Below are 12658 nucleotides of genomic sequence, written 5' to 3'. Positions count from 1 at the left end.
TCTCTCCCTGACACAGATATCTCATGTGGAAAAGAAGGTATCCCTCTGAAAGCTGTATAGATTAAGCCAGCACAGTGCTTTACAAAACAACACCTGAGTCCCGCTCAAATAATTCCCAGATCTTGAATTTTACTTCAAAATGAGGGAGAAACTCTGTAAAACCTGAAGAAGTTGATAGTGCCTACTCCTCTCATCCCCAGGACTCTGTTGGAATCACTGAGCAGTCAAAAGTCCACAAACAGAAGGAAAATGCCTTCAAGGACAAGAAGCACCAGAGAAGACAAAACCCCTGAAAACCGAAATCATGATGATTTACTTATACATGAAAGAACACGACAGAATTACATCTAGCTGCCTACTCTTCAGGTCAGCATCCAATGTAATTTTTTTTTCTTTTAATCAAATTAGTGGTGGTAATAAAAATAAGCAGTATTTGTCATTACAGGAGCTGTTCTTCCTGATGACTCTCCTCTAATTAGATCAGCTTTTTCCCATTTTTTCCTACCAGTTCATTTGAGGAATATCAATCTCTTCCTATTCCAACTGTTTTCATGAGATTTTTATTAAAGGTAATTCTGTAACTGCTCACGGTGTTGCATGTAACAGATGGCAAAATCCTAGAACAAGTTATTAAACCTATTCCCTCCATCCCCAAACACACAGTAAATCAACATGTGCTGGCGTTTTAATGAATACAGGCTCAGTCTGGGCTTATTTCAAATCCCATTCAAATGAACGACAGCCTTGCTATTGATTGGAAAAGGAATAAAAGTGGCCTTCACACCTCAAATTAATTAAAGCACAGAGACTGGGTCTGATCTTTCAAACAGTTCCCACTTTCTTTTCATGCCTAGCAATAACAGCCTTTTGCAGCCATGCCACATTCTAAATGCTTGTTAAAAATCAGCATACATTTTATACATTCTCACAAAATATTAATGAAGGAGGAAAAAAAAAAAAAAAAAAAGCTAAATTTTTCCAAGGAAAATATGCACCAAATATATCAATGAACTCAAAGCTTGGGGAAAAAAAAAAAAAAAGAGCAAAAGGACAATGATGTACCATGAATAACAATAAATACTTCAGCAACAAAATATCCTTAGTGGTTATTGTTTCACATTTCTATACACTTGATTAAAAACAAAAAAACAAAAAAACAAAAAACAGCCCCTAAGTCATTTGCTAGTGGGAAAAGGAGTATTAGAAATACTTCCCTCTATTGCTAGAGGGGAAGAAACCACATATATACACACACATATCCTCATGAGATCCGCAGTTACCTATATATGCTATATGTGGAGGCTGGAAGCTTGGTAAAGCTCCTGGCATGCCTCATTCAGGACCACTTGCTCTGAAGGAGCACAACCAAGCTGATCTCCAATTTGTGCCTTTAACAGGAGGCAGCTCCATCCTTAGGATGGGCTGTGGAAAACCGTTACTGATTACAAACTCGGATCCCAGTGAATGACAGGAAACGCTAATAAGAGTTCTCAGCTGTACAGCACTAACCCCTGTGCCTTACTGCTAACCCTGTGAGTCAGCTGCCTAGCTGAACAGTTCTCATTCAGCCCTCATCTCTGCTGTGATCATCAGAGTGGCTTGTCAGGGAGGCTCTGCCCCCCAGCAGCTCCTGAGGCAGTGCATCACACCAGCATGGTGTAAGCATAAAGCCTGGACTCGAAAGGTGTACACTGTCAAGATGTTACTGTGTTGGCTGCAGTACATTCAAATCCCTCAGATTGAGCAAGAATTGAAATTCTTAAATTGAAAAAAAAAAAAAAATTGCATCAATAAATCACCATTTATTGTTACTTGACCCGCAGCTTTTCTCCAAAGTCAGTAAGACTCAAGCCAGGTAGAACTAAGCCAAATAAAAAGCCAAGCAAAGCACAGCCAAAAGCTGTAACCTTTATACCAACTTGTCTTCATGACCGAAACTCTTTACTAGCAATTTCTAGAATGCCTCTGCTGCTTGGTTGACCTCAAAAATCAGATAACAAGAAAAAAAATAAAATTAAGCTTTCAAATATCAAAGTCACTGCCTTCTGTCAAAGTATCACTCCCTGTAAAAATGTATGTTTTCTGATATCATTGCAACGTTTGGAAAAGATCCAACTAACCAGCTATAAAACCACATGTAACAGGAAATGAGCCCACATTATCTTTCCCTGCCCTGCCCTGCCAAGCTCAGTGCAGTTTATGCTAGCTATGCAATGCTGTATTGACCATAACTTGGAAGCACAAAAATCCAGGTAGAACAAAGGACAAAACAGTTGATAATGGATTTTTTTTTTCCCCCCCTCTCCGCATTCATTTTTAGGAAGATAAGGTTCAGGAAAAGCAAACAAGCCATTTCAGTAAGACAGATCTATATATAGATAAACACACATTTGTTTTGCAGCCTTTTAATCCACTGGTGCCAGGGATACTATTGTGCTGTTATGGCTGATGTTTGTATGCTATTAAAACACATTTTCTAGAACTGCGGGTCTAACATTCACTTTTATTCTTACACCGATTTCATTTTTTTACCCTCTATCTGCAGCATCACCAGATTTATGTAGAGTGGGCTATACCAACTTTAAATTTGTTATACCAATTTATGCAAGACTGTGGATTTATGAGTAAACATGATTTTCATAAAGCAGGAATTATATTCAGCAATTAGATACACACCAACATTTTGAAAATTCTATTTCCAGGTAATTTGGCTCATATCATGCCAAAAACTGAGGGGGAAAAAAAAAGAAAAACAATTAGTTCCAGAGTTGCTAAGCCAGTTTTTTACTGCATTCTGTGCTCTAATCACTAGGAAAACATTTCCTCTCAGAAAACATGTTACGTGGGTGTGCTTGAAAACATCTGAGATTCTCAAGGACCACACTTTTTGTGGCATATATTGAAACATTTCTAAAAGTGGTAAGTGACAGTTTCACAGCCACCTATCTGAATTTAAACAGAACAATTCTTTCTCAAACAGGTAAAGGCCAAGTTATCATTCCGCTCCTGCAACTTCAGAAGCTGTCACGCAGAAGTAGGACAAGACAATATCCTCCTTTTATTCTACTTCACAAGCCACCTCCTGCTGGTTTCCTGCCAACAAAACCATTTCCCCAGTCCTCACATAGACATTATATTACATACTCATCCGTTTACCTAGATTTCTGCCACTGTGGGTCAAACAAACAAGTATGTGATACACACGAGGAAGGAAGAAAGCCCTCACTGGTTTGTTTCTTCCTGGGTGAAGACCTAACTGATCACCTACCCCATTTTCATTGCAGAAAGGCAGGAGATTTTTAGCTTATCACATCGTTTACAAGATTCTGAGAATCACTGAAATGCACTTAAGATATGCACAGAGATCCATGGAATGTGCTCTGTGCTTCCATTTTTTTTAAATCAAAAAACACTATGTAATTTAAAAGACAGCATTAGGGCCAAAGCTCCCATGGGATTTTAAAGCTTTCTTTAGAAATTCTATGAACCATAGTGAGTGACTGCACCCACTTCAATAAAATCTTGCTTCATATAGGTAGAAATCAGTACTTAAGTGCATGAACTGTGACATTAAATAAAACAACGTAAAAACCAGGAATATTGCAGTTTCTGTGGCAGTTTTAACACTGTGGGAAATAAAACCCAACCAATTTCTAAAATTAAATACTTCATGTGCCCATAAAAACAATTATACAAATACAGGAACTGTACAGCACCTCAGGATACGAAGCAACTAACTGCTACAAAATTATATCCTAACATATATGGCTATCAGCATGTCCCCAGGTGAAGCCAAGAGCTCAGCATACCAAATATACATTCTGACGTGACTGGCCGTGCTGCTCCTCAACAAACCACATGGAGAAACCAGTGCTCACAGCCAGAGCTCTGCCCACGTTGAATGTAAGTGAAAAAGGGAAGGGAGATTTGCAAGGCCAACCTCAGAAACCAAAAGGATAGAAAATTCTGGGATCAGCACTGCACAAGGGCTAGCAGGCTCCCAACTTTTGCTTCCAGAAATAGACACACATACTTTCTCTTTCTCAATATATATACCTTCATAGCTTCAGCCATACGTTTCTAAAATGAGCATCAGTTTCTAAACAGTTCCTTTTCAATAGGGGGTGGTTTTTTTTGTTTGTTTGTTTTTTGTTTTTTTTTTCCTTAATCATTTCCATAATTTCTTTTCTTTAAAAAACAACACCCGCACAAACAGAGAACAAACAAATCCAACAACAACCTGAAGAACACTGCACAGAGAAAAAGAAAACAAAAACCTGACAAAATGAAAGATGAAAGTAGTGTATGGAAAAAAAAAAAATGACAGACAAGTAAAGGCAGCAAGGAGAATACCAGTGATAGATGGAAGCAAGGTAAGAAGTGAGCCTGGTACCTAGCAACAAAGTGATGCACACAGATTTGCTGCTAGCAGCTTCAGAACTCTGTAAAATACAGTAGGAAAGTGTTAAATGATTCAAATGGAAAACATGATAAACAACATGAAATGCCACAGAAGTTTGGAATGCCTAGAATTCAGCTGGCACACAAGTCATACTTACATTATTCTTCTGGCAAATAATTTCCTAGGGAAAAAAAAAAAAGAGAAACATTGATAACATTGAACAAATACTGGAAGAGACATCTGATCAGTGTGACTTTCTAACTTTAAAATATACAGACAAATGACAGAAAGAAGCTGTTTGATGCATGTTTTCTTAGCCTGCCAAATCAATGGAAATCAGTATTGTCTCAAGACAGACAATCTGTAATTGAAAAAGATTACAGAACTAAGTAGATACATACATCCCGTATCTACACACAGGAGCACATGCAGTCCTGAATAGGACTGTCCAAAAGTCAGCTATTAATACATACATATTTAGCTTTACAAATACTATCTTGCTGCCAGTAGAAAAACCTGTAAAGAATAGTAAAAGCAGTACTTCTAGGAAGTTTCAGATATTCCCAGCTTGCACTGAAAGTCAACCAATTCAAGCTGGCTGAAATTTGTGTTGCTCAAACAAATCTGATGCAAAGAATATACAATTTAAATCACAATTTAAATGCAAAGTTTCAGAGAATGAGAATCTAAAGCACATGTGGATAGGAAGAGGTGGTTCTTGCACAGCAGTTGGGTGGTACAGCTCAAGAAGCTGCCTGAAGGCACATCACCTGTGGGAAGTGGCCTCGCCTTCAGGAAGTTCTGCCACTGCCAGGCTTATTAGCTACACTATACTTCTTCCACAGTGACCACTGAAGACGTTCACAAGTCATATCACTAAAACAGAGGCAGTCTCAAAGCAAGGCACCTCATACTTTTCCCGTTGCAAGTTTCAGACTTCCATGAACTGCTTTTCCCCTAATTGACGTGACCTATGTTTCCTTTTATCTTATTTAAATCACATGCTGCAGTTCTGTATTTCCTACATTTCCATAATCACTACTTTTGTTTTCTTCAATTCGCAACCCTCACATACAAGATTAAAATAGTGCACACACAAAGCTTACCCATAGAAAAAACAAAAGTTAACAATATACTGCACACTCCTACAGTGCTTCCAGTCTAACTGCTAGCTGTAACAAATACAGGAACAATCACTGCCTCAAAAGATGCTCCTGCATACCCACAACTATGTTATTTTCTTTATTTTTTAAGATGGTCACTACATAATAGGGAAAGGGATTTGCTCTTCAACAATTTTTCTGCAAACACTCTGCGGAAACATGGGCTCAGCTCAAAGCTAAAAGCAACTGTGGGCATTGTTTCTGAGCCCACCAGTGGGCATTATAACAGTGGCACCTGGGACAGTGAAGCCTCATGCCATAGGATTCAGATTCCACCAGTGGGAACCCAACACGTGATTGGTTTGCAAAGTCCAATTCCTGAACTAGTAATAGTTTTTCTGAAGCAGTGCCTCACTCCTAGCAAACTTTCAGTGGGAGTCAAATGTTTAGCTTCTCTGTAGTACAATGAAATCCTGCTCTGCTTATACCACTGTACTTCCATAATTGAATTAAATCCAAAGGTGGATCTTCTACTATGAGCAGTTTTATTTTTAGGGTTTTTATCTGAATACCCTTTGTTTTGCACAACAAAGGAAAGTAATTGGATTGCCACCATTCCAGTTGGCCATGATCATTTGGATGGAGGCACAGGGAGAAGAAACTAAATTCAAGGTATTTCTGTCCTACAGGAGAGCCAAGCTGCAAATAGCCAGGCAGAATCAAAACCAAGTACCTTGCATTAGCCAGAAGCAGTGGAAGCAAACCCTTTGTGAGAGGCAGCAGTGCCCAGACTGTAACCTGACTCACCAAGCTGCTTATTAAAATGCTTTTGAGCAATGCCTTGAGCTTAACTGCAATGGCATGTAACACCTCTTGATGACAGCCAATGAATCTGAGGGAGTGGAAGTAATTTAAGAACTGCTATCCAAATTGTCTGCCCTCCCACAACCTCATGGAAGTCAACAAAACTTCAGAGTAGGATGGAGCGAGTGTCAAGTCCTTGGCTTCCACAGTTCACAGCTAACAGTTACCTTAAACCACTACTCTGCTTCAGCCAACCTACCACAAGGCGAACACTGTCACTGAGAAACAAGGATAAATTGTGTCTAACTAACTGCTACAGTGTCAATAAACTCCGGCAGAAGAATCCTGCAGGTACTTGATATAAACAACTGTAACTCAGCAAGAATTACCAGTGACAACTGCAGTCCCATCAGGACAGAAAACTGCTATTTTGCAGAGGAGCTAAAACGTCAGGATTATCCTGTTGCTCCCCTACAAACCACCTTTCTTAACCAATTGTTCTTACTGTTAACCCCAAGTAACGATAATTCTGTTGACTGAGAAAACCAAATATTTAAGTTCTCTCCTGAGATGTGTCAAACTTCTGTTTCCATAAAGAGCTACTCAGCACCAAAGTATTTATCGGACCATGGTAAAGTCATCTACATTTTTCTCTTGAGGAAAAATGAACTGAGTTTTTCAGCATTGCACTGAAAACTTATTTTTTAGGCTTCAGAATATTTCTGTTATTCTATTGTGAAGCATACATGTCTTCTGTATTTCTCATGGAAACACAGAGTCTTATCTCAAGGGCTGAACAACTGCGACTTCCCCTCTTGCACTTTTTCATTCAGAGCTACCTTCAGCGACTGCAGGGACTCAGAATTTGTATCACAGTAGAGGATGATGTTGTTAGCCATACTGAAGCTCTCTCTGACTCCCAGGTGGTAGAAGAGGGAAGGCTGACGAAAGGCATCACTCATCTCTACAACAGCAATATCTGTAGAAAGAAAAGAAAAATGGTCAATGCCACACATTTCTGACAGCCAAATATTTCTATGTCATTTCTTTCCATTTACTTCAACTTCCATCAAAGTGTTTGCTTTGATAAGAATAGATTTTAAGTAGGAAATAGAATTATAGAGGGTTTTCCCCCACTTCGTTTATGTCTGAATTTTGACTTTAGTCAGCAGGATGTGGTTTAATTTTTTTCTTTCTGTTCTTTCCTTCTTCACCTTCCTCCCCACCCATTCTCTCTTCTACATGAGACTTTAATTTCCCCAGGTAAAAAGCAGTGAAACATCACTAATCACAAAAAGGCAAACAGTTCATTTGGTGTGATGGAAAACAAAATTTGTTTAGTTAATCTCTAAGATGAATGAGGACTTCATAGGAAAAAAAAAAAAATTGTATTTGATTTATATTTTCACCCTCCATGCAAGCTACAATAAAAATTGATTTAATTAAGCATACAACTGCATAATCAAGAACTTGTCAGAGTCCCGTTCACACCAGATTTGACCTGCATGAACAAAACTAACCTCATGCACAAATGCCTACAAAACAGGGCATGCAGTCTTCTGCAACGTCTCTTAAAATGCACGTTTCATTTTCCCAGAGTCACAAAGTACAAGTAAAGCATGAGGCAACTACAACATATCAGCATACATAAATGACGCTTCTTTCCTAATAGGCAGAATATTTCCACTACAAAAGTTTTGTTGGATCAAGAGGGTAAACTAAGTAAAATGACTCATCTCCGCCTCTCCTGCAAACATCCTTCTCCCTCTTGAGAGACATTCTTCACCCAATCTCATTTTTTGGGTTGTTCAATTCAAAGAAATGTAGTAACGTGAAGGAAAAAAGAATGAAAAAGAAACATGGTTTTCATCATCTCTCCCTGCTTTTCCTTTCTGTGAACTCTTTTACAACAAAAGATAAGTTGCAAGACAAGCTCTGCAGACAAAAAGCTTATTACTTTGATGTCCTTTTACTAAGAATCAATTACATAGGCTGCTCCAAATGTAGTGCCTCCTATTTATTCCCATGGAAACTACAACAGATGCCAAGAACACAACAACACTATCTGATAGAACAAATTCTAAAATCAAATATGAAATTATTTTCTTTAGACACCTCATAGTTTGTGTTCTAAAAACACCTCTATTCAATTCCACATAAATATCTGAAGCATGGATTCCTCCAAATCCATTTTACTGAAGTAGACAAGAAAGCATATTACTAGAACTGTACGTGGATTGATTTTTGTTAATTTTCAGAAATCGAAACGTCACAAAAGCCCAATAAGAATGAGAACAATTTTACTAGGCATTGCTTGGGTGGGCTTTTAATTATTGAGGGTTGATTATTTATTTATATATTTCTAGGAAGTTGCCTAAAAGCAACTTGCTGCTGCAAGTTCTATTTTTAACTGCTCTTATTCACATAAAAATCCAATATTTGGAAACTGTAAGCTGATGGTACATTTCTGTTATCTTGAGCAGGAGAAAAACTTGTGCAACTTTCCATTACTTACTTCTCAAATCTTGCAAGATAACACGTTCCCACTAGAGTTGCAAAACTAACAGTGAAAGAGAAATATGACTTAAAGCAATAGCACCTGACCAAAAAAAGAAGTAAAAAATACGTGAGGAAACCTGCATTAAACTGGCAAGTTCCCAGGACTATGAAGAAGGAAACACACACAGACAGACACACACACACATGCCCGCAACAACAAAAACCAAACCTTTACTACTGTCAAGATGTGATGGCCAAATCCATTTAATACATTTGTTAGAACAAATCAGACTTGCCACCACGTTGTTAAGAAATGTTCTTAGATCCTGCCCTATTCCTCAAATCAGACCAAAACACAAAACAAAAAAGCCCTGATGCTTGGGCTACTCAAAGAACAGAGAAGCACCACAAGGTCCAGTAAACATTTGTAAGAAATATGACACTAAAATGCTGGTATAAAGCGTTGTGATTATTATTTAATGTAACAAGGGCTTGCTTTCGTTATACTTTAAGACTTCTGTGAAATACAGGCCTTTCAGATAACCTTGTGCAATAGAGAATTTTTTTCACAAGGAGAGCTCCAACTTCTGTGGAGTGTTCCTCCTCACTCTAGTGGATATGTATTCTAAGATGAAGTTGACATTTACTACAAAGAGATTAGATTTCCAAAGTCTGCACTAGTCCTCTGGGGCTGATACCACTGTTTCCAATGGGAACAGCCCAACTCATACTTGGAATTCCAACAAACCACAAGAAGCACGTGTGCTTTTGTGATCAGGTGTCTATCACATTGAAAACAAAAAAAGCCTCTATACCCTAAGCAAACTCCTGCAACAGACCCATTTTTTACAATGGGTCTTTTTTCAAAATAACTCTGACCAAAGGAGGGAGCAAAGTATGGAGCATTGGCCAGAAGCTCAGAAGTCAAATGCAGAGCAGCAAGTAGAAGCTCATCTTCTGGTTGAACTTCAGCTGTTTTGTTCATCTTTACCCATTTTTTCTATCTCTACTTCTTGCCTGCAAAGCAAGGGTAGTGGTAGTGACTCCTACAGGGTACCTGAAACATACCATCAAGTGCACCTAAGGCAGTTAAACACCACATTGAGTTAAAGTATGATTAGAAGGTTACAGGACCTGAGCAAGACTAACGTTTTCCATGACAAATCTAGCTCAAGTAAGCCTTCATAAAAATTCTCACCAGTTCAGATGAGCCAGGGTTTAACTTAGTATAAGACAACTGTTTGGTCATCAATATATAAGATGCCAGAACCCTACTTAGCAGTCTCTCACTTCCACCAGATAAGATTAGTCTAAAACTGTGCTGCAGTGAAAGATACACAATTCCACAAGTAACAAAAAGGCATTCTGATACAAGGTGGGAGCAACATTTCCACATTAAGAGTGGAAAAACAAACCCACTCAAAGCATTTGCAGTTTCAGTTTCAAGGCAAATAAAAAAAGAAAAAATTGACCAAGAGCTCCAATCAGAGAAGAGCACTCTTAACACCTAAGCCCCAATGTACTCTGAAGGCCAAGGGCTGACAATTCACTCCAAATGCTTTTACACATCTGTGTTCCAGAAAAGGAAGTCTGTTCAGACTGAGATTTACAGGCTAGCGAGCAGATTGGGTATGGATGCTGTGCAAAATAGGAGCAAGAGACAGGGAAGTGGAAGTACTGAAATTCTTGTAGCCACACAGGAATGAATAAATTTTAGTCCTTACTTACATCTTGCACATAAGATTAAATGTCACTTTTAACTAATAAAAGCAAGAGACTACAGACCATAGATACACCAATGCTATTTTAAAGAAAAGAGGGACAGGATGCTCTTTTTTACTAGTTATCTTAGACATCTATAGATACAGAGCCTCATAATAAATCTTACAGCAAATTATTGTGCCTTGCTAGCTTCTGAACATTAAAGAAAGTCTAGTCACAGCCTTCTCTCTCACCACTTTAAGCAACTGCTATGCCTATAGGGATGAGTCTGGAGCATAAACATGTACATGAGAAGAGAGTGTAGCTCTGGCTGAGACACAGAAGCAGCGTAAATGCAGCAGCATGCAGCTCAGTGAGCTCTTGGTGTCCATTTCTCAATCCACAAGTTCTACCTGACCATAACCAAGCTGTATATAATGAAGCTGCTCGCATACCAATTAGCCTGGATAACCACACTGAACTGTGGACATAACTACAACTACCAAGCAGTCCCACCTCAAGTTACTAGGCTAATTGATGTCTATACCAAAAACTGCTCAAAATACAGTCACACAACACATTCAAAAGAACAAAATGCTACTACACAGGGAGTCTGCTTCTAATTAATCTCAGAAAGCAGACTTGTGTGACAGAATTAAGGCAATTGGCTTGACTCTTTCTGCTCAAGATGCAGCAGAAGCTCAAGGACCCACCCCTGTGAAGGCTGGCATACATTACAACTGTGCGACAAACATTTCTTACCTGCAGCGCAGATCCACTTGCATCTTTTTATACTACATGTACAAAGATCATGAACTTCATACATAACATCTCTACTAATTACACTCTCTTAGCATATTGCAAGAACTTAAGATCATATATGGTAGTGTGGTCAAGAAGGGGAAGTGTCCATTTAATGTATATAAAGCCTTTTTGTCTTGGTTATTACCAATGCCTTTAGTCACTAAGAAATGCAGTGGCCAAAGTTCAACTCCTGCTTATTGTTTAAAATATAACAGGGCAAAGAAGAATGTTTAAACAAACACTCCAAGTTATTATACACGTACACCCTACTTTTTGATACTGTCTGCTTACAACAGTGCTGCCAGGAAGAATAATGAATACAAACAGATCAGTTATAAAACTGATGAATGTTTACGTTTGCAATTATCTTCTGATTAATTGGTGCACAGTTGTTGCTTCATATTCATTGTCCCACAGTTAATCAGGACAAAATAAAAACTAATTACTATCATCAAATTCTGGGATAGACCAATATTTACGGTTCCTTTCCTCTTGGAGGTTAAAACTCTTTCAGCAGAGGCACAAATACAGACCAAATTTATTTGAACATAAGCTTGAGTGCCAATCGTTTTTCATACTGTGATAATAACAATGGTTTCAATAAGCCATGATGGCATTCCCTATTGGGTGAACTTTCAGAAACGAGCAAATGGAAGACATCCTCACCAAGTCCTTTATGGTTCTCAGTCTTTGACATAGATACCTTATTCCCCACCAAGAGACTGCCTGCTTGAGTTAGGAAGCCCATTTTGGAAATCACAGTACCACATCAGTGCAGCTCAGTAGGTCTGGTTCTGGTATGTAAACCACAGCATCACTGACTTGTCAGCATCAGTGGAATCAGGCATAACTTGTCAGGAGTGTCTCATGCATTTCCAGGACCGGAAGCTGCTGATGGGAGTCACTCACATGAGGACACCTCAACACAGGGGAATGTTCGACCTCTCCAGAAACCTGTCTGGCCAAGCCGGTCTGTTGGGAGATGCTAGCCAGAAAAAAGGCTTTGTAGAGGTGTCTGAGGTTTGGGTATAGTGGGAAAAGTGGGTACGGACAGCACACTTGAACTTCAGATACTAGAGGAAAAGCAAAATACTTGTAGAAACTAGAATTAAAGTACAAAATACAAACAAAAGCACTAAAAGCTAACACATCTGTTGACTATCTATTTTCTATTGCAGACTTCCACTGTCTAGCATTTAGTTCAGTTTCCTAATTTCAGCACCTTATGTCACAACCCCAGCAGACCAGGTCAGCACAGCACTCGTGACACCAATGCTCTAGGAAGCTTTCTTCTTTAAATTACTGCAGTAACCCTGGATCAGGTAAATTACTTTTATGAAATGGA

General features: G+C 38.7%; 1 protein-coding gene across 1 annotated transcript in view; it reads right to left on the bottom strand.

Annotated features, from left to right (window-relative positions):
* MAP3K5 (mitogen-activated protein kinase kinase kinase 5) overlaps positions 1 to 12658 on the bottom strand; it is a 92215-nt gene that overhangs the window by 53922 nt on the left and 25635 nt on the right. The window contains exons 2-3 of the mRNA XM_090135730.1: positions 7149 to 7288; positions 4560 to 4583 (exon numbers count right to left, since the gene is read on the bottom strand). Of these exons, the coding sequence (XP_089991856.1) occupies positions 4560 to 4583; positions 7149 to 7288 (164 nt within the window). The remainder of the gene's footprint in view (positions 1 to 4559; positions 4584 to 7148; positions 7289 to 12658) is intronic.

This window comes from Phasianus colchicus, chromosome 2 (genome assembly GCF_987193195.1).
Source record: "Phasianus colchicus chromosome 2, bPhaCol1.hap1.1, whole genome shotgun sequence".
NCBI classification, from domain to species: Eukaryota; Metazoa; Chordata; class Aves; order Galliformes; family Phasianidae; genus Phasianus; species Phasianus colchicus.
Note: the sequence above shows the minus strand (reverse complement) of the source record. Positions and strands in the feature narration are given on the sequence as shown.